This window comes from Saccopteryx bilineata, chromosome 4, assembly GCF_036850765.1.
Source record: "Saccopteryx bilineata isolate mSacBil1 chromosome 4, mSacBil1_pri_phased_curated, whole genome shotgun sequence".
Classification (NCBI taxonomy): domain Eukaryota; kingdom Metazoa; phylum Chordata; class Mammalia; order Chiroptera; family Emballonuridae; genus Saccopteryx; species Saccopteryx bilineata.
In genome coordinates, this window is record NC_089493.1 from 286,491,039 (window position 1) to 286,511,001 (window position 19,963).

Here is a 19,963-nt window from a genome sequence, read left to right on the forward strand (position 1 = left end):
TTTTAGCTGAGAGGCAGTGGAGGAATGCAACCTGTTTTTTTCTGAAGACCAAAGGACAGATGGCAAGGAAAGGACTCTGTTAGCAGAGCAGTGTGGGACAGGAAAGAGAAATGATCAATTCAGTAAATTCTGCTTTTATGCAAATAGAATGGGTCAAGAATACTCCAAATAAAATTCACCAGTGAGGAAAACCAGCATCTATACTTGAGTGTGTGATGTTATCTAATGTTTTGGGGACATGTGAATAGGAACTTGTGAGGTGCTCCCTATATGCCAAGACTGAGCTTGATATAGGGAGAGAAGGGCAGAGACATGCCAGTGTTGGTGCCCCTACAGAAAGGGACACAAGGAGCAAGAAGGATGTCAGCAAAGCTGCTGGGCTGGGGCTTCCGGAAGGAGAGAGGGTTCCGTTGGTTTGTGGCTAGTTTGGTGGAGGGTTTGGAATACCAGCCTGAAGCATTCAGAGTTGGCAAGGTTGCATTCAGGAATAAATTCTCCAGAACTTGGGGAATCAGATGGAATTGGTGTCAGAAGCTGAGTGTGTAGAAGTTTAAAGGATGGATTGGAGAGAACACTGCTGCAGGAGACCGGGTCCAGACTATGTGGGGACAAGGGACCAGACGGGAGTCATGTGGCTGGAGGTGGGGCAGGGACCATGCTGGGGGCTACCTTCATATCACTACTAAAAGACTGAAAGCCTGCACCTCTCTCCTTCCCTGTGGTCAGCTAGAAGGGAGTGGTTGCCAGGTGCAATGTGGTAAAGGGAATATTAGATGAAAGAAGTTTGAAAATGCTTTCATTGTTTGCGGAGGCTGCTCACATGGAGACGTGGTCAAGAACCCCACCAACCTGTTGATTGCTGAGCTCTCTACTCTTCCTTTTCTGAAGGACCTCCTCATGTTAGTGGCTTTGATGCTTACACCCTTGTCAGTCACAGTGTGTCATTTAGAATTCAAATCCAGATCCCGTCCTAAGGTGGATTTAGGTCTAACCTTCCTCAAACCTCTCTACTTTATCCCACTCTGACTGGTTTCTTCCTTAGAGTCCAAGGTCCCCCACTTTTGGTGGGAAATCCGCTTGTGTCTCCAGATGTGTCCGTAAGTGTTGGCCCTGGTGGAAGGAGCTCACCCATGGTCTCTGTGCTCAGGCTGGGGGCCAGCTGGGCGCTCAGGGACTCCAGGCCAGCCCTGGTTTATTCAACCTTCTCACCAAATATCACTTAATTCCAGAAGGAAGAAATGCCCCAAGGTTTGGGTTGTTTTTATTTGTTTTAGCTGTATGGATAAATACTGCAATTAAGCACAGAAAATTAAATATTTAGACTGGAAATTGAGTAATTTTTGAGTTGGGATAGATATTTTTACAGTGTTATGCATACAGATAAAGGCTCAGGCCATGTTATTTATAAATCCAGGAATAAGCTTTAAAAAAGACAACCTTTTATACCTTGAAGGCATGTGGAAGTCAATATGTTGACTTTTAAAACTGTCGGGTTAGCCTGACCAGGGTGGCGCAGTGGATAAAGCATGGACCTGGAACGCTGAGGTCGCTGGTTCCAAACCTCTGGCTTGCCTGGTCAAAGCACATATGGGAGTTGATGCCTCCTGTTCTTCTCCCCTTCTCTCTCTCTCTTTCTGTCTCCTTCTCTCTTTTATCCCCCCTCTAAAATTAATAAATAAGAAAAAATTTTTAACCGTCAGGACAATATGAATCCCTCTGTGTCTTCCACATGTATAGTACATACCAGTCAGGCATAGTACAGTAAGGTCTAGAGCAGTGGTAGTCAACCTGGTCCCTACCGCCCACTAGTGGGTGTTCCAGCTTTCATGGTGGGCGGTAGCGGAGCAACCAAAGTATAAATAAAAAGATAGATTTAACTATAGTCAGTTGTTTTATAAAAATTTATTCTGCCAAACTTAGCGAAAATCTGACATAAAGTACTTGGTAAGTAATTATTATTACATGCTTTAACTTGCTCTAACTCTGCTTTATAAATTTTATAAAGTAAAGTTACTTCCCTACTTTATAAATCACCATTACTGTGGAATTGGTGTGCGGTTAGAAAATTTTACTACTAACAGAGAAAAAAGTGGGCGGTAGGTATAGAAAGGTTGACTACCTCTGGTCTAGACGTTCACATGGGGGGTCTTGCGTTTCTGGCCTGTGTCCTTGGAAGCATTGGCCATGAAGCACGTACATGGTGCCAGTCCCCAGGCTGGTGGTCCTGGAGTCGGTGCATGACACTGTCCTGAGGGGCTGCTAGTAAGTTTGGTTCCTGCTCAGTACAGTGGAGAATCTGCCTGTGTTTTAGCACCCGGAGGCAGAGGACTCATCTGTTAGCCAGGACGGAGATAGTCGTGTCAGATCACGGGTTTCCCATCTTCCCTCGTATGGTTTCTGGGTCCACTGTGCTCAGCGGGTTACAGAAAACAAATGCAAAAGGCCCTGTAACGCCCTTTCCTGGGTATAGGTGGAAGAGATCGTGCGCGGCTTTTCAGTTTGAATACAGTAATTTTAAAAAGTCTTGACACTTTTGGACAAGAAAAGGAAAGGAATCAACAAAGATTCTTTAAAAAAGACTTTTTCAAAATATTAACATTTAAATAGTTGGATCCCTCTTAGGGGACACATTTTCGCCATAATTGTAGTTACAATGTAAGGAAGGCTTACCTGTTGTTATTCAGCCCCCTGTGGGGGCTCTGAGCATTGAGCGATGAGGGACGTTCAAGTTGGGGGCGTTTATACAAGATCTCACTGGGGGCATATGTGGGAAAAGGGACCAGAAGGCCCCTGCCTGCCTTCAGAGCTCGCCCCTGAGTTCTGATACTTTTATTGTTATTTGACACGTGTGAAGATCTTTTACGAAATACGTTTATGAACACATTAGGGAATCTGTTTCTGAGTGCTTATTAACTCCTCCTTTGTGCACATTTGTTTTTTTATTTTTTATTTTTTTTATTTTATTTATTCATTTTAGAGAGGAGAGAGAAAGGGAGAGAGAGACAGAGACAGGGGGGAGGAGCTGGAAGCATCAACTCCCGTATGTGCCTTGACCAGGCAAGCCCAGGGTTTCAAACCGGCGACCTCAGCATTTTTAGGTCGACGCTTTATCCACTGCGCCACCACAGGTCAGGCTGTTTTTTTTTTTGTTTTTTAGGAAAACCAGTTCTATGTTCTTGGAGGGCGCCAGTCCAGTCCAGCCTTCCCAGGCGAAACCTGGCTTTGAGCTTCCACGTTGGACGTCCGTTCAGCTCGCAAGCTGCTGAGGACCGGAAGGAAGAGCCCCTCCACTCCATCATCAGCAGCACCGAGACTGTGCAGGGTACTCTGTTCCGCTGAGCTGGGGTCTGGGAAGGCTTAGCGCCTGGCTGGCTTGTGAAGGGAGGTTTTTGAGGTGGACGTACAGTAATAACTGATAGAGCCACCGCTCGCTTCAGATACAGGAAGGTCTTGGTTGGAGGTAGGGTTCCCCACACAGTGAGTGCATCCTCTGTAGGAGCTTCGCACTTTCATTCTGCTGTGTCTTGCCCCCTCTGGTGGTTACCCATGGGTTCGCGGCGGGGCGCCCTCTGAGTCGTGATTCCTGGCACATCTGCTAATAATCATGAAAGTGTGAAGGAAACTCAGTCTTGGCTCTGCTGATGCAGGACCACAAGCTGAAGTTGTCCTTCTGTTCCTAAGAAGTGTAGAGAAGCAGTCTCTAGAGCCAATCCCAAAGTGGGTCCATTTCTGGCTTTTAAATGAGACAACAGAATATTTGATGTTTAGGTTAAGAAGAGAGTGAGGTTTGCTTGCTATTTTGCTTTCTAAGTAATTAATTTGGAAACCACTGTTTGGAAGAATAGAACCCAGGATCTGGTGGTTGGAACCAGCCCAGTTTTCACGCGGGACACTTTGGGAAGTGCCAGCCTCTAGTCCCTCGTGGTAGCCCGGACCCCAGGTGTACAGGCCTTAGCGATGGGTGGTGGGCGAGAGCTGTACCCCCTTTGCCCCTTTCTTGGAAACAAAGGGGAACCATTGGGTTTGTTCTGCTCCTGAGATTTCCTACCTTAGAGCCACAGAGTTGGTTTCTTTTTATTTACTCTTTTGCAAAAACATTTAAAACTCATTATCTTAAACATTCTCTTGAATATTACATAGCATATTCTTCCACAGAAATATAAATGAAACTTTATTGGTTGTGTCTGTGACTTATTACTAGGTTCCATTTCCAAACATGAGTTCCAGGCTGAGACAAAGAAGCTTCTGGACATTGTTGCCCGTTCCTTGTACTCAGAAAAAGAGGTGCGGTACCTGTTCGTCACTCCCAGCACTAGCAAGCATGCTTTTGGCAAAACTATTTTTATACTCTTCCGGGAGAAATGCTAGATAGTATATTAACTATGAGAAGGTATTACATTTAGACAGGTCCTGATCTTAGCTACCAGTAAGAGTATTTTTTACCAAAATCTGTTTGAGTAAATGTATCCAGATGATTCTTTGGGCCAGATTAACTTTTGAAATGAATGAATTTTGCTGATAATTTAAAAGTCCCCCGTATATTAGAAAAGGGAGGCCCTGGCCGGTTGGCTCAGCGGTAGAGCGTCGGCCTAGCGTGCGGAGGACCCGGGTTCGATTCCCGGCCAGGGCACACAGGAGAAGCGCCCATTTGCTTCTCCACCCCTCCGCCGCGCTTTCCTCTCTGTCTCTCTCTTCCCCTCCCGCAGCCAAGGCTCCATTGGAGCAGAGATGGCCCGGGCGCTGGGGATGGCTCTGTGGCCTCTGCCTCAGGCGCTAGAGTGGCTCTGGTCGCAATATGGCGACGCCCAGGATGGGCAGAGCATCGCCCCCTGGTGGGCAGAGCATCACCCCTGGTGGGCGTGCCGGGTGGATCCCGGTCGGGCGCATGCGGGAGTCTGTCTGACTGTCTCTCCCTGTTTCCAGCTTCAGAAAAATGGGAAAAAAAAAAAAAAAAAAAAAAAAGAAAAGGGACCCTTCTCTCATCAACTGGTATACCACCCCTGGAGGAAGAAGATCCCTTGGACTTCTGTGGCTCTGTGGAATGTACCAGCAAGGAGATACTAAGGACCTTTTTTTTTTTTTTAAGCGAGAGGTGGACAGCAGTTCCAACAGGGACAGACAGAAAGGGACAGAGATGAGAAGCATCAACTCATAGTTGCGACACCTTAGTTGTTCATTGACTGCTTTCTCATATGTGTCTTGACTGGGGGGCTCCAGCTGAGCCAGTGACCCCTTGCTTAAGTCAGAGACCTTGGGCTTTAAGCCAGTGACCTTTGGGCTTCAAGCCAGCGACCATGAGATCATATCTATGATCCCACACTCAAGCTGGTGAGCCTGCGCTCAAGCCGGATGAGCCCTCATTCAAGCCAACAACTTTGGGGTTTTGAACCTGGGTGCTCCATGTCCCAGGTCGACATTCTATCCACTGCAGCACTGCCTGGTCAGGCCCAAGGACCTTTTTGAGGGATTAAAACTCGTCTAGGGATGACAGAACATGAAAAAATTAAAGAACAAATAGGCCATTATTGTTTCTGTGCTCATTACTAGAGTGCCAAGAAGAATTTTGAAGAAGGGTAAAGCACCAAATTCCAAAGTGAAAAGGGACTTTTCAAGAAATATTTCCAGGGCTTATGCTATGAAATATTGTATTTCCGTATCTTTGTGGTGTCCAGCTTGTTACCTTGGGGGTCAGATTAGCCCACTTCCTCCCCATCTTTGTGCTGCTCTCACTGTAAGTGGAGGGTCTGCTTGAGGTCAAGGTGCTTTTCAGATACTGGTAGGTGAGTGGGTCTGTGGCCCTTTTTTATCCTGAACATGGTCAATTTGGTTTTTGATGATCCCGTGTTAAATGAGAATCTTTCTTCAGTGAGTAGGAGAGAGATGTTTGGGAATTATTTTCTCATCCCTGGGCAAGAGATGGGGAAGAACTGGTTTCTCAGAGGGTTCTTCTTAAATTTTTAGTTAACAGATTGACACGTATTTTCAGGCTTGTTTTTCCGGAAGGAACAGTAGAGTTAGAGTTTACTGTAATATATAATATAAAGCTGTGTCAAAGAGAAGCAGTTGCCTTTAACTATTTTGTGACCTAACCTGAAGAAAACAGCCTTTGAGTAAAGTAGAAAGTTTTTATGGTTAATGGTTAAAAAACTGAATATTCCTTGGCAATTTTTCCCTGTTTTTTAGCAGTCATTGCAAAGGCTGCTAACCAAATAGATCCTGCCATGTTAGCGTCTTCTTTACCTTCCTAGGTGTTTATACGGGAGCTGGTCTCCAATGCTAGCGACGCCTTGGAAAAGCTGCGCCACAAGCTGGTGTCTGAGGGCCAGACACTGCCGGAAATGGAGATTCACTTGCAGACTGACACTGAGAAAGGCACAATCACAATCCAGGTACCTCCTCCTGGGTCCTACGGTGGCATACCCCCCGCCTCTTGTTTGATGCCAGCACTAGTCCCAGAGGTGCCTGGGCAGTGGCCTTCTTCACATATCAGTACAGAAGAGATTGGACCTACCTTTTATTTATTTTTTAAGATTTATTTATTGGTTTTAGGGAGAGAGAAAGGGTGGGAGAGGAGTGGGAAGAAGCAACTCATAGTTGCTTCCCATATGTTCCTTCACCGGGCAAGCCTGGGGTTTCGAATCTGTGACCCTAGCATTCCAGGTTGACGCTTTATCCACTGGACCACCACAGGTCAGGTGGGCCTCCCTTTTTACATCTCTAGGCCCCAAGTGTTGTGCTGACCATCTTTTTTTTTTTTTGACAGAAACAGAGAGAGGGGGACAGATAGAGACAGATAGACAGGAAGGGAGAGAGATGAGAAGCATCAGGTCTTCGTTGTGGCACCTTAGTTATTCATTGATTTCTTTTTCATATGTGCCTTGACCCAGGGGCTGCAGCAGAGCGAGTGACCCTTTGCTCAAGCCAGCGACTTTAGGCTCAAGCCAGCAACCTTGGGCTTCAAACCAGCGACCTTTTGGCTCAAGCTGATGAGCCTGCACTCAAGCCAGCAACCTCAGGCTTTCAAACCTGGGTCATCTGTGTCCCATTCTGACATTCTATCCACTGCGCCACCTTTAGTTATAATAATTCTTGTTTTAATATAAAATAAAAATAACACTCAATACAGAAAATTTAGAAAAAAACAATAAGAAAAGATGAAAAATTTAAATTACCACATTATTCCAAGATATCTACTGTCAACCTTTTAACACCTGTTGATTTAGGTTTTTGCTGTCTATGCATTTATTTACACATCTAAACATTTTTAAACTACATTATTAAAAAAAATTTTATTGAATTTATTGGGGTTACATTGGTTAATGAAATAATACAGGTTTCATTAAAAAAATATTTTTATTGAGTACTCTGTATTTTTAACTGTTCTTATCTGTTTTTAAGTCTATTTCCCCATGACTAAATATTCTTTAGCACTCTATATTTTTAGTCCTAGTTTGCCATTCAGAGTAGTAGTCTTGCTTTAAATGAAGCAGCTCTTTGGTTGCTGTTGTAACCTTTTGAAGGTTTTAAGGTAAAAGTGTGGGAAGGCAGCCTGGCCTGTGGCGGCGCAGTGGGACCACCGGCCTGGAGCGCTGAGGCCGCCAGCTCAAGCCCCTGGGCTCGCCCGGCCAAGGCACATAACAAGCAACCAACGAACAATTAAAGTGAAGCAACTATGGGTTGATACTTCTTGCTCCCCCTACCTCTGTAAAATCAATGAATAAAATCTTTAAAAAATATGTTTTTTAGAAAGGCAAAGGAAGTTCATCAGGCAGTGAACTTGAAGGGGACGTTATATCCTGAGGCAGCTGCTTCAGGGCCTGTTGTCCTAGAGTCACGGGTAGAATTGTGGGGTGTGTCTCTGCAGGGGTGGCAGGATGTGCCTCAGCGGAGCTGTAAGTGGGCATTTTAAATTGGCTTTCTGCTTCCACCAGGTGCTTAGGACTTTGCATATGGTGTCTCTTGTGCTCTCTTGTTCACTTATTCTCTCTGGTCTGTGTATGTTTGTGCCTTTCTTTATTGCTGTTTAAATAAGCTTTATTAAGGTATGAATGTTATACATACAGTAAAATTCAACAAGTTCAAGCCCTGGCTGGTTAGCTCAGTGGTAGAGTGTCGGCCCAGCATGTGGAAGTCCCGGGTTTGATTCCTGGCCAGGGCACACAGGAGAAGCGCCCATCTGCTTCTCCATCCCTCCCCCTCTCCGTCTCTCTCTTCCTCTCCCACAGCCAAGGCTCCATTGGAACAAAGTTGGCCTGGGCGCTGAGGATGGCTCTATGGCCTCTGCCTTAGGCGCTAGAACGGCTCTGGTTGCAACAGAGCAACGCCCAGATGGGGGGCAGAGCATCGCCCCCTAGTGGGTATGCCGGGTGAATCCCGGACAGGCGCATGTGGGAGTCTGTCTCTCTGCCTCCCCACTTCTCACTTCAGAAAAATACAAAAGAAAATATTCAATAAGTTCAAGTGTACAGTTCATTGATTTTTGACCTGTGTACACTTTTGTGTAACCACTCATACTAGCATGATGTTAATTGCCTCAATATTCTCTCCCTTTTCCCTGCCCCTAGCAACCACTGATATGTTTTCTGTCACTAATGTTTTGTATTTTCTAGATTTCATAGAGATAGTTACATGGTAGGTAGTCTTTGAGTCTGACTTATTTGATTTAGCATAGTGCTTTTGAGGCTTATCATGTATTTGCATGTATCAGTAGTTTTTTTACTTAATTTTTTTAATGTTTATTTTACTGATTTTCAAGAGAAAAGAAGGGAGAAAGACAGGAACTTTGACCTGTTCCTGGATGTACCCTGACTAGGGATGGAACTGGCAACCTCTGCGCTTTAGGATGATTGTCTAGCCAACCAATCTGTCCGGCCAGGGCATGTTATTGTCAGTCATTTAATGTTAGCCATTCTAGTGGTATCTCCTTGTCATTTTAAATTTGCATTTCCCTAGTGATTGATGCTTGTGAACATCTTTTCATGTGTTTTTTTTGTCATTTGTATATCTTTTTTTGTGAAATGTCTCTTCTGATTTTTTTGTTCATTATCAATCAGTTTGTCTATTGAGTTATAAGAGTTCTTTATATGTTCTTGATAAAAATTATATATGACATACATTTTGTAGATCTCTTATCCCAGTCTGTGGCTTGCCTTTTGATATTCTTAGTGGCTTTTGAAAAGCAAATGTTTTTAATTTTAATGAAGTTCAGTTTATGCTTTGTGCTTTTAGTGACCTAAGAAATCTCTGCCTATTCCAAAGTTATAACCACATTCTCCTGTATTTATTCTAAAAGTATTATAGTCCATGGTCCATTTTTGTGTGAAAGGTCAGGGTAAAGACTTATGTTTTGCATGTGGCTATCCAGTGCTTTAGCACTGTTTGTTTTTCATTTCTCAATCAGTTTTCAGTTTTTCAGATAACTGAAAAAAATTGTTTTTCAGTTATCTTCAATCATTTGTCAAAAATCAAGAGACACACTGTGCAGCCTTATTTTTGGATCAGTTTTATATGTCTATCCTCTAGTTAGGTTTTCTCAAGATTGTGGCTGATATGACCAGAACTTGTTGTTTCTGATGACCGCGTAGATTACTTCTCTGGGCCCTGCCTAGCAAGTGTAGTTGACACCACTGTGCCTCCAGGCTGTCCATACACCTCATCCCATCTCCCCAGGGGCCAGCACTTTGGCGCTCAGTGTATCTCTCTCCTTAGGACACTGGCATCGGGATGACACAAGAAGAGTTGGTGTCCAACCTGGGAACAATCGCTAGGTCGGGGTCAAAGGTAAGTTCCCCAGTGCCCGCCCCTTCCTCTCCTTGAAAGGTGGCTCCCACCAGAGGGCAGGTCCCAGCACACTCTGAACACCAGCTTTAGTAGGGCTGTTCTCTGGCATAAGCTCTGTGTCGGTGCTGTGGAAACACCATATGACGTGATTTCACTGTATTGGCAGGCCGAAATCTGAGGAAGTTGCTTTTATTTTATAGTAAAAAGGCTGGAATAAGTACTCCACACAAAGGTATAAACTGACCAGCCCTAGGTTCAAAGCCTGTTGGTATAAGTCTGGAATATGCCATTCTGCCTCCTGACACTTTTCTCCAAATCATTGCTCAGTGATTACTTGAGCTGCATAGGCTTGAGGCAAAGAGGGTAGGCAGAAATAAGTGCCTTACTCTCAGAGAGCACAGTTCACAAGAATAAATTTGGCCTGCAGGGTCTGGGAAGGATGGTTCGGATGATTCTTTAGAACCCTTGTGTGGGCACAGAATGCCCACTGTGGGTGGTCGGTTGCTGGTGTGACCCGAAGTCTGTAGGGGAGGCCAATGTTAGTGGTCAAGGTGTCCTTCCCAGCGGTTTTTGTGCCAACCCAAGACAAACTGGTGGCCCTCAGCTGCCTTCATCTATCTCCATGGTAACCAGATGCTTTTTGTTTTTGTGGGCCTCAGTGGCACCTGAAATGGTACTTCGCACCAAGTGCTTGGTCCACAGTGATTTACAGAAATTTCCACTTTTTAAAAATTTTAAATCTTTTATTCTTATTCTTTAAATTTTTATTTATTCATCCTAGCAAGAGAGGAAGGGGAGAGAAGAGAGAGGCAGGAACATTGATCTGTTCCTGTATGTGCCCTGACCAGGGGTTGAACACCTCTGCACTTTGGGTTGATGCTCTAACCATCTGGCCAGGGAAGAAGTTTCCTCTTTTAAAAAACTTCTTTATCTTGGCCCTGGCCGGTTGGCTCAGCGGTAGAGCGTCGGCCTAGCGTGCGGAGGACCCGGGTTCGATTCCCGGCCAGGGCACATAGGAGAAGCGCCCATTTGCTTCTCCACCCCTCCGCCGCGCCTTCCTCTCTGTCTCTCTCTTCCCCTCCCGCAGCCAAGGCTCCATTGGAGCAAAAGATGGCCCGGGCGCTGGGGATGGCTCTGTGGCCTCTGCCCCAGGCGCTAGAGTGGCTCTGGTCGCAATATGGCGACACCCAGGAGGGTCGCAACATGGCGACGCCCAGGATGGGCAGAGCATCGCCCCCTGGTGGGCAGAGCATCGCCCCCTGGTGGGCGTGCCGGGTGGATCCCGGTCGGGCGCATGCGGGAGTCTGTCTGACTGTCTCTCCCTGTTTCCAGCTTCAGAAAAATGAAAAAAAAAAACAAAACTTCTTTATCTTGGCGCAGTGGGTAAACCGTCGACCTGGAATGCTGAGGTCACCAGTTCGAAACTGGGCTTGCCTGGTCCAGGCACATATGGGAGTTGATGTTTCCTGCTCCTCCCTCTTTTTTTTTTTTATTTTTTATTTTTTTTATTTTTTTTTTATTTTTCTGAAGCTGGAAACGGGAGAGACAGTCAGACAGACTCTCGCATGCGCCCGACCAGGATCCACCCCACACACCCACCGGGGTGATGACCCATCGCTCTGTTGCGACCAGAGCCACTCTAGCGCCTGGGGCAGAGGCCAAGGAGCCATCCCCAGTGCCCGGGCCATCTTTGCTCCAATGGAGCCTCGGCTGCGGGAGGGGAAGAGAGAGACAGAGAGGAAGGAGAGGGGGAGGGGTGGAGAAGCAGATGGGCGCTTCTCCTGTGTGCCCTGGCCGGGAATCGAACCCGGGACTTCTGCACGCCAGGCCGACGCTCTACCACTGAGCCAACCGGCAGGGCCTCCTCCCTCTTTTTTTTTTTTTTTTTTAAATTTTTATTTATTTATTCATTTTAGAGAGGAGAGGGAGAGACAGAAGAGAGAAAGAGAGAGAGGAGAGACAGAGAGAGAGAGAAGGGGGGAGGAGCTGGAAGCATCAACTCCCATATGTGCCTTGACCAGGCAAGCCCAGGGTTTTGAACCGGCGACCTCAGCATTTCCAGGTCGACGCTTTATCCACTGCGCCACCACAGGTCAGGCTCCTCCCTCTTTTCTTTCTCTCTCTCTCTCTAAAATAAATAAACTAAAAAATAAAAAATGAAAAAATAAATAAAAAACTTCTTTATCATTACTCCCTGCCATTACATTTATTGTTGTATTTCTATCTAGGAAGGCCTGTGCTATCTCATACAGTAGCCACTAGCTACATGTGGTCATTTAAATTTAAATTAGTTAAATACAATTTAAATTCAGTTCCTCAGCGGCCCTGGCCGGTTGGCTCAGCAGTAGAGCGTAGGCCTGGCGTGTGGGGGACCCGGGTTCGATTCCCGGCCAGGGCACATAGGAGAAGCACCCATTTGCTTCTTCACCCCCCCCCTCCTTCCTCTCTGTCTCTCTCTTCCCCTCCCGCAGCCAAGGCTCCATTGGAGCAAAGATGGCCCGGGCGCTGGGGATGGCTCCTTGGCCTCTGCCCCAGACGCTAGAGTGGCTCTGGTCGCGGCAGAGCAACGCCCTGGAGGGGCAGAGCATCGCCCCCTGGTGGGCAGAGCGGGTCGCCCCTGGTGGGTGTGCTGGGTGGATCCTGGTCAGACGCATATGGGAGTCTGTCTGACTGTCTCTCCCCGTTTCCAGCTTCAGGAAAATACAAAAAAAATAAATAAATAAAATAAATTCAGTTCCTCAGCCCAGGCACTGCTCAAGTGCTCATTAGCCAAATGAGGTCAGCAGCTACCATATTGGACCATGTAGAACATTTATATCGTTGCAGAATGTTCTGTTGGACAGTGTTTATAGCAATCAATGTGGTCATTTTACTTGATTTTAATCTTAGGAAATTGAAAACATGAGTTATAACAGGTAAGTAAGTGCCTTTGGTGTCATACACAGCGCGCGCTTGGGGTGCCCTGCCCCCCACGGAGCTTAGCATCTAGGAGGCCGCAGGAAACCCAGCCAGGCGTGGGTGGCACAGCCCTGTGCCCCCTGCCCCTCAGCTGCCCCAGCAGGGAGGGCGCCGCTCTTCTCTTTCTGCGGGGAGACGTGTGCACTCAGGCACACGGTTGCGCCTGGGTGTGTGACCCGCGGGCCTACGGCCAACAGGCAGGGTTACAGGTCCTGTAACTCAAATATAGAACCGGTTGGTTCCTCTGCTGCCCAGCTTGGGGTCTTTGGGCAAGTCACTTTACTACTCTATGCTGCTGTTCTCTCCGTGTAAAATGGGTGAAAAAATATTCGGTGTGGTTGTCTTGAGGATTACCTGCGGTCTTAGCCCTTGTTAGAGGAACGTGCACAGGGCGTCACAAACATCAGTTCTTCCTAGGCAGGGGACTGCCTCCCTCTGACCAGCCTTTGCCACTGCAGGCCTTTCTGGATGCGCTGCAGAACCAGGCAGAGGCCAGCAGCAAGATCATTGGCCAGTTTGGAGTGGGTTTCTACTCGGCTTTCATGGTGGCCGACAGAGTTGAGGTCTATTCCCGCTCAGCCAACCCGGGCAGCCCTGGTTACCAGTGGCTTTCAGATGGGTGAGTATGTGACAGTAGGGCCCCAAGTCACACAGAGAGTGTCCCCTGTCCAGGAACCAACGCAACTATGTGTCATCTGATGTGCAGAGTGGGATTCAGCTGAAGCATTGCCACTTTGCTTGGAAAGTTAGACCCTCCTCAGAAAATGCCAGTGGGCCTTCCTGGGCCTTTTATGGGATGCCTGACCTAACACTTTTGGGGACCAGCTACTATCTAATCCCAGGGCCTAGGAGTTGGTTTGGGCTCCATGACTGTGCTCCGTAGTGTGGGACGTCCCAGGCGGGGCTCCTTGATCCATAATTAGGCCCTTCTCCTTCTCCAGGGGCCCTCTTGCTATGGGCGGCCCCATGGACTTGTCCTGCAGGTGCTCATTCCTGATTCCTCCGACCCTAGAGTTTCTGGGTCTGACCCACAGGCTCGGTCCACTTTCCTGCCCGCTCAGGCCTCGGCTTCCCCTCAAAGGGGCTGGTTTTCCTCTCCAGCAGGCTCTGGGGCTCTTTCTTAAAGTTGGCTAGGTGCATGTTCCCAGGCGATCTCGAGATTGAGGAGGATGATACCTTAGCCAGTGTACGCCTTTGTTTCAGCAGGCGCCACACTTGCTTCCTGCACCCGCTTTCCTGACGGAGTCTCCTGTCTGCCGCTGGGGTTCTAGTAGCACATCTGAGAGGAGAGCTGGCCAGAGCGCAGCTCATCTTTCTCAGTCAAAACTAAGATTTGTTTTCCATGAAAGCATTGCTTAGAGTAAACTTGGTAGTAATAAGGAATCGACTTATTTGGAGTTTGCCCCTCTTCTTTTTTTAATGAGAGGGGAAGCTGAGAGAGACTCCCGCATGCGCCCTCACAGGATTCACCCAGCACGCCCACCAGGGGGCGATGCTGTACCCATCTGGGGCATTGCTCTTTTGTAACCAGAGCCATTTTTTTAGCACTCGAGGCAGAGGCCACAGAGCCATCCTCAGCACCTGGGCCATTAGGCTTGGCTGCCGAAAGAGAAGAGAAAGATAGAAAGGAGAGGGGGAAGGGTGGAAAAGCATATGGGCGCTTCTCCTGTGTGCCCTGACTGGGAATCGAACCCGGGACTTCCATATGCTGGGCCGATGCTCTAGCACTGAGCCAGGGCTTCTCTTTTACTTCTGAAATAATTCCTCTGCTCTTAAGGAGACACCTGGCCTCTGCTAGTCCTAGAGGCTCAGAAATGCATGGAATTAACATGGGAGCCAGGGGCAGCCTGCAGGCCTCTACTTCCTTCCTCTGGGTGTCCTCTGCACAGCGCACAGGCCTGCTCAGGAGAATGAAGGCTTGAGAGGCTGCACTCCTAGGACAACGTCCCGAGGGAGCGGAGAGCCCTGCTCTCCACACTGCAGCAGCCACTGTTCCTGACAGAAATTGGTGGCCTAGGGGCTCGGCTGGGTCCAGAAAAGGTGGCACTCTTACTTCCTTTCTGTGTGTCACTTTGGGTTCCATCTGGGGAAACTAAGGGCCTGCTCTATAGGAATTGTCGGTGGTAACGTGTGGAACTGGCTTTGCCTCTCCTGTGTCTTAGCTCCGGGGCATTTGAAATCGCGGAAGCCTCAGGAGTGAGAGCTGGGACCAAAATCATCATCCACCTCAAGTCAGATTGCAGAGAGTTCGCCAGCGAGGAACGGGTTCGGGGTGAGTGGCAGCCGGGCCTCTGCAGACATGTGGGCAGTGGCACCAGGTCAGCGAGGCACCTCCTGCTGGCATGGTTTAGAACATTCTGCCCTGATGGGAGTCTGTAGGGGACACGGGCAGAGCCTGGGAGTGGGGGCTTCCCGGGGTTGGCTGCCTAGGCCCTCCGAGGACAGAATCAGGGCTGACTGTGGAACCAGGAGGCAAGGCTTAGCCTCTTGACTGTTGGCAAAGTCGGGTTCCATTCTCTCTCCCTCCCTTGGGGCCGCACTTTCTCCCTAGTCACTTGGGGGACTTGCACAGTTCTTTCCTCATCTGGTCTGTGGTGTCAGTTGTCGCTGGCCCACCCAGCCGGCCAGCCTGAGCCCAGGCTTCATGTGGACCAGAGCAAATGCTTCTAGTGGGTTTTGCTTTCTATGTCTTATTAAATACTTATCAGAAGTGCTAAGTGCTTTCTAGTCTTCACTGTTAGCTCATAAAACCATACTTAAGTCACCAAGATGGTGGCCTGGTCTTGTGGTAGCCTGGATCCAGAGACATCCAGCTCTGGTGTGAGTTCTGCTCGGTGTATACAGGCAGGATGTGTCCCTGCTGTGTCCTGGCTTCCTGCCTGTGACATGAGCATAGCGCTACTGAGCCCTTCCCAGTCTGCTGAGTTACCCCTGAAGCAACTTGCAGAGCTTCCATTTCTAGAAGCTTCTTATATTCATTGTTTTTCTTTTGTCTCTTCCAGATGTGGTGACAAAATACAGTAACTTCGTCAGCTTCCCCTTGTACCTTAATGGAAAGCGCATTAATACCTTGCAGGTGAGACCCTCAGCTGTACAAAGGGCTTGGGCGCAGGTAGCTGTAGAGGCCAGTGGGTGCGTTTCGGGGCTGGATGGGCAGAGATGGGACTGGGTGATGCTGTCAAAGTCCCAGAACAGGTGTTCTTTGCGGAGAGGTGGGATTGAGACTCGTGGTGCAGACAAGGTCCCTCCCCCTGCACACCCATCCCTCTGCACCAACTGGAATGCACACACCGCACATTTTACCCTTTACTTAGTGTACTCAGTCATGCAACCATCACCATAGTCAGTTCTAGAACATTTTCATCACTCAAAAAAAACAAACCCCATAGCCTTCAGCAGTCACTCCCCAGACCTAGTCTCTGGCCACAGCAACTACAGTCTGTCTCTATGGATCGCCTTTCCTGGACATTTCTTATAAATGGAATCAAGCACGATGTGGCCTTTTGGGTCCGGCCTTTTATCATAATGTTTTCAAGGTTCATCCATGTTCTCCTTTTTGGGGGTTGAATAACATTCATCGTATGGCTAGACTGTTATTCACAATGTGTGGGCATGTCCAGATCCTGGCTCCTGGTTGGCCCTTCTGGACACACTATCCTGGGGAGGGGGTACTTGTTCTTAGCCTTCTATGTGTCTCTCTTTGTGGGCTCCCCAACCCATCCATTCTGGGACACCCCTTCCCCGACTGCTGGAGTGGGTGGGGCTAGAGGCAGAGGGAGGGACTTGTACCTGACGCGGCCACCCAGCCTGATCCAGGAGGCTGGTTCTCAGCTCATCCTGAGGGAGTGCTCACTAGTACCCAGGTGCCATGAGCTCCACCAGCTCAGCTCCATGTGGTTATGAGAATGTGTCTTGAACTAACATTACCTATTAATCTCCGTTTCCAGGCCATCTGGATGATGGACCCCAAGGACGTGGGCCAGTGGCAACATGAGGAATTCTACCGCTACATTGCGCAGGCCCATGACAAGCCCCGCTACACTCTGCACTACAAGACAGATGCCCCTCTCAATATCCGCAGCATCTTCTATGTGCCAGAAACGGTGAGCACAGGCCTGATCGGGCGCCCTCAGTATGCTGGGGCTGCAAACAGCTTGTCCACAGCCCCCTGAGCGGGGCATCACTCATGGCAACAATGTTTTCCATCACCAGTAGCATTTCCCCTGAAAGATGACAGTTCAGCACACATTTGTCACAAAAATTAATTTGGCAGCATCAAAGTAAACAAAAACAACAACAAAACTATGCCTGTGGGTGGGTGAGCACAGAGTTGAAAAGTGAGTGATTTACATGGTGTTTTTTGGTGGAACAGACTTTTGGCCGTGAGTGCCTGGGCTTTGTAAACAGGGTGTCAGCTCAGAGTGCCTCCAGGGAGGGCCCTTGTAACAGCCCACGGGCTTCCTCTGTCTCCAGGTAGCGTGTTCCTGAACTCCACAGTGGGGTGGGTTCTGCAGTGCTCAGATGAATTGTATGTTCTCCAGACTTCTGTCTTGCCCCTAAGACTTCCTGGTTCACAGTAGGACGGTGAAGACTCTGATGAAGCCTGCAACAGAGAAACCTGCTCAGGGGTTAGACCGAGTCTCCTGGCTTCACTTGACTGGAGCCCTCTTTTTTCCTTTTACTTTTTTTCTTTTTATTTTTTTAAGTGAGAGGAGGGGAGATAGTGAGACAGATTCCTGCATGTGCCCCAACCAGGATCGGATCCACCCAGCAACCCCCATCTGGGCTCAATTCTCAAATCAACCAAGCTCTCCTCAGCGCCTGGGGCTGATGTTTGAACCAGTTGAGCCACTGGCTGCAAGAGGAGAAGGGAGAGAGAAGGGGGAGAGGGAGGGGAAGAGAAATGGTCACTTCTCATGTGTGCCCTGACTGGGGATTGAACCCAGGATGTCCGCACACCAGGCAACGCTCTCTCCACTGTTGGCCAGGGCCTCTTTTATATTTTCAAAGTTTAGTTATTATATTTAGAGAGAGGAGGGAGAGGGAAAAATGGGGGAAGAACATGAAGCATCAGTTCATAGTTGCTTCTTGTATGTGCCGTAACTGGGCAAGCCTGGGATTTTGAACCGGCAACCTCAGCATTCTAGGTTGATGCCCTCTGCACTGAGCCACCATGGATCAGGCAGCTGGAGCCCTCTTAACGCCTCACATTTATTATCTGCCTTGGAAAGAGCTATTCTTAACCCTCATTACTGAGTGTCCTCTGTATACTGGCAGTCCCAGTGTCTCCTGGGACTTGTTAGTAATGCAGAATCTCAGGCCCCACCAGGACTCCAGAATCAGTCTCTACTTTAAAAAGGACCCAATGTGTGTACAAACTGTGGGTTTCGAAGCACTGGGTTAGAGCAGGGATTGGCAGACATTTCTGTGCGGGGCCAGAGAGTGACTGGTTTGGGCTTTGCAGGTTCTGTCCAACCATAGAGTTCTGCCATTAGCGTGAAAGCCCCACAGACTGCACCTAAATTAACAAGCAGAGTCATGGTCCCAGAAGCTAGAGACACCAGCATTTATATTTCATGTACTTTTTACATACCATGAAATAGTCTTCATTTGCTTTTTCTCAACCATTTAAGGATAAAAGGCCATTCTAGGCTAGCAGACAGGTGATGAGCCAGATTTGGTCTGTGGACTGTAGTTTGCCAATCCCTGACCCCCAGCAGGTCTGGTTCTGTTCATGGGGACATGCAAGTCTATTTTCTTTCTTTTCTTTTTTAACTCTTTTTTTTCTCCTTTTCCCTCTTACCTTACTAATTGTATTTTCATTTTATTCTTCAGTACATACCCAGGAGACTACATTGACTTTTTAAAAAGTAACATATTTTATATTTTAAATCTCATAAGACATTTTATTATTTATACATTTTAAATGTAGTTAAATTTATTCATATTACATGTTCATTGTTTTCATTGATCTTTATTCTTATCATCTAGTTCATTAATTTTCTCTTCAGCCTTATCTAATCTGTCATTGAGTTTCTTTTAAAAGTTCTTTTTTGATATTTTCATTATCTGGATCTCTTGTGGCTTTATTTCTTTTTTCTGTTTTCATGTTATTTTTCAGTCAAGTGGTCTGGTCTGTCCATATGTCTTTTTTTTGTGTGTGTGTGTATTCCAACATTGTACAGGAAAAATTCTAGAGATATTTGTAGGTCCTAGGTACTCTTTTCTTCTTCCGAAGAGAGGATTTCTGTGGTTTGGGTTTTGTTTTGGTTTCTTGCCACTGCTAGTTTTTTTTTCTGGGCTACTAATAACTCAAACTTTCCTTAATCTAGTCAGAATTTGAGATAATTTGAAACTGAAATTCAGTAATGTCGGCTGTCTGTGTTGGAGGGTTTCACATCCAGGGATTCAATTAACTGTAGAGTGAGAAAAATATTTAGGGGGGAATGTTACATTGTTACTGATGTGTACTGTGAAGTTAGGCCTACAATGGTTGTGGCTGTACTAAACATCTACAGAATTTTCTTGTAATTATTCCCTAAACAATACGGTATAACAATTGTTTACATACCATTTACATTGTATTAGGTGTTATAAATCTAGAGATGATTTCAAGTATACAGGAAGATATGCATAGGTTATATGCAAATATTGCACCATTTTACATAAAGGACTTGAGCATCCATGGGTTTTGGTATCTTCAGGGGGTCCTGGAACCAATCTCCTACAAATACCAGGGGTTAACTGTATCTGAAAAGGCAAGTCTGTGTATGGTTTACCTTTATTACTAGTGTGTATGTATCCTTTGATCCCAGTTTAAGGACTGGGAGTTTGGTGTTTATAAGAAACCCTCCTCCTTGCCCTAACCAGTTGGCTCAGTGGTAGAGCGTTGGCCCAGCATGGAAGTCCCGGGTTCAATTCCTGGCCAGGGCACACAGGAGAAGCACCCATCTGCTTCCTCCTCCTCCCCCCTCTCCTTTCTCTTTCTCTCTCTTCTCCTCTGGCATCCAAGGCTCCATTGGAGCAAAGTTGGCCCAGGCACTAAGGATGGCTCCATGGCCTCCGTCTCAGGCGCTAGAATGCCCTCAGTTGCAATGGAGCAACTCCCCAGATGGGCAGAATGTCGCCCCCTAGTGGGCATGCTGGGTGGATCCTGGTTGGATGCATTGGGGAGTCTGTCTCTCTGCCTTCTCGCTTCTCATTTCAGAAAAATATTAAAAAAAAA

At 47.4% G+C, this 19,963-nt stretch overlaps 1 protein-coding gene across 1 annotated transcript in view; it reads left to right on the top strand.

Moving 5' to 3' along the window:
* Positions 1-19,963, top strand: part of TRAP1 (TNF receptor associated protein 1) — a 47,389-nt gene that overhangs the window by 12,105 nt on the left and 15,321 nt on the right. Inside the window, exons 2-9 of the mRNA XM_066275082.1 lie at positions 3,158-3,322; positions 4,202-4,284; positions 6,249-6,389; positions 9,709-9,780; positions 13,197-13,357; positions 14,901-15,010; positions 15,741-15,814; positions 16,686-16,841. Of these exons, the coding sequence (XP_066131179.1) occupies positions 3,158-3,322; positions 4,202-4,284; positions 6,249-6,389; positions 9,709-9,780; positions 13,197-13,357; positions 14,901-15,010; positions 15,741-15,814; positions 16,686-16,841 (962 nt within the window). The remainder of the gene's footprint in view (positions 1-3,157; positions 3,323-4,201; positions 4,285-6,248; positions 6,390-9,708; positions 9,781-13,196; positions 13,358-14,900; positions 15,011-15,740; positions 15,815-16,685; positions 16,842-19,963) is intronic.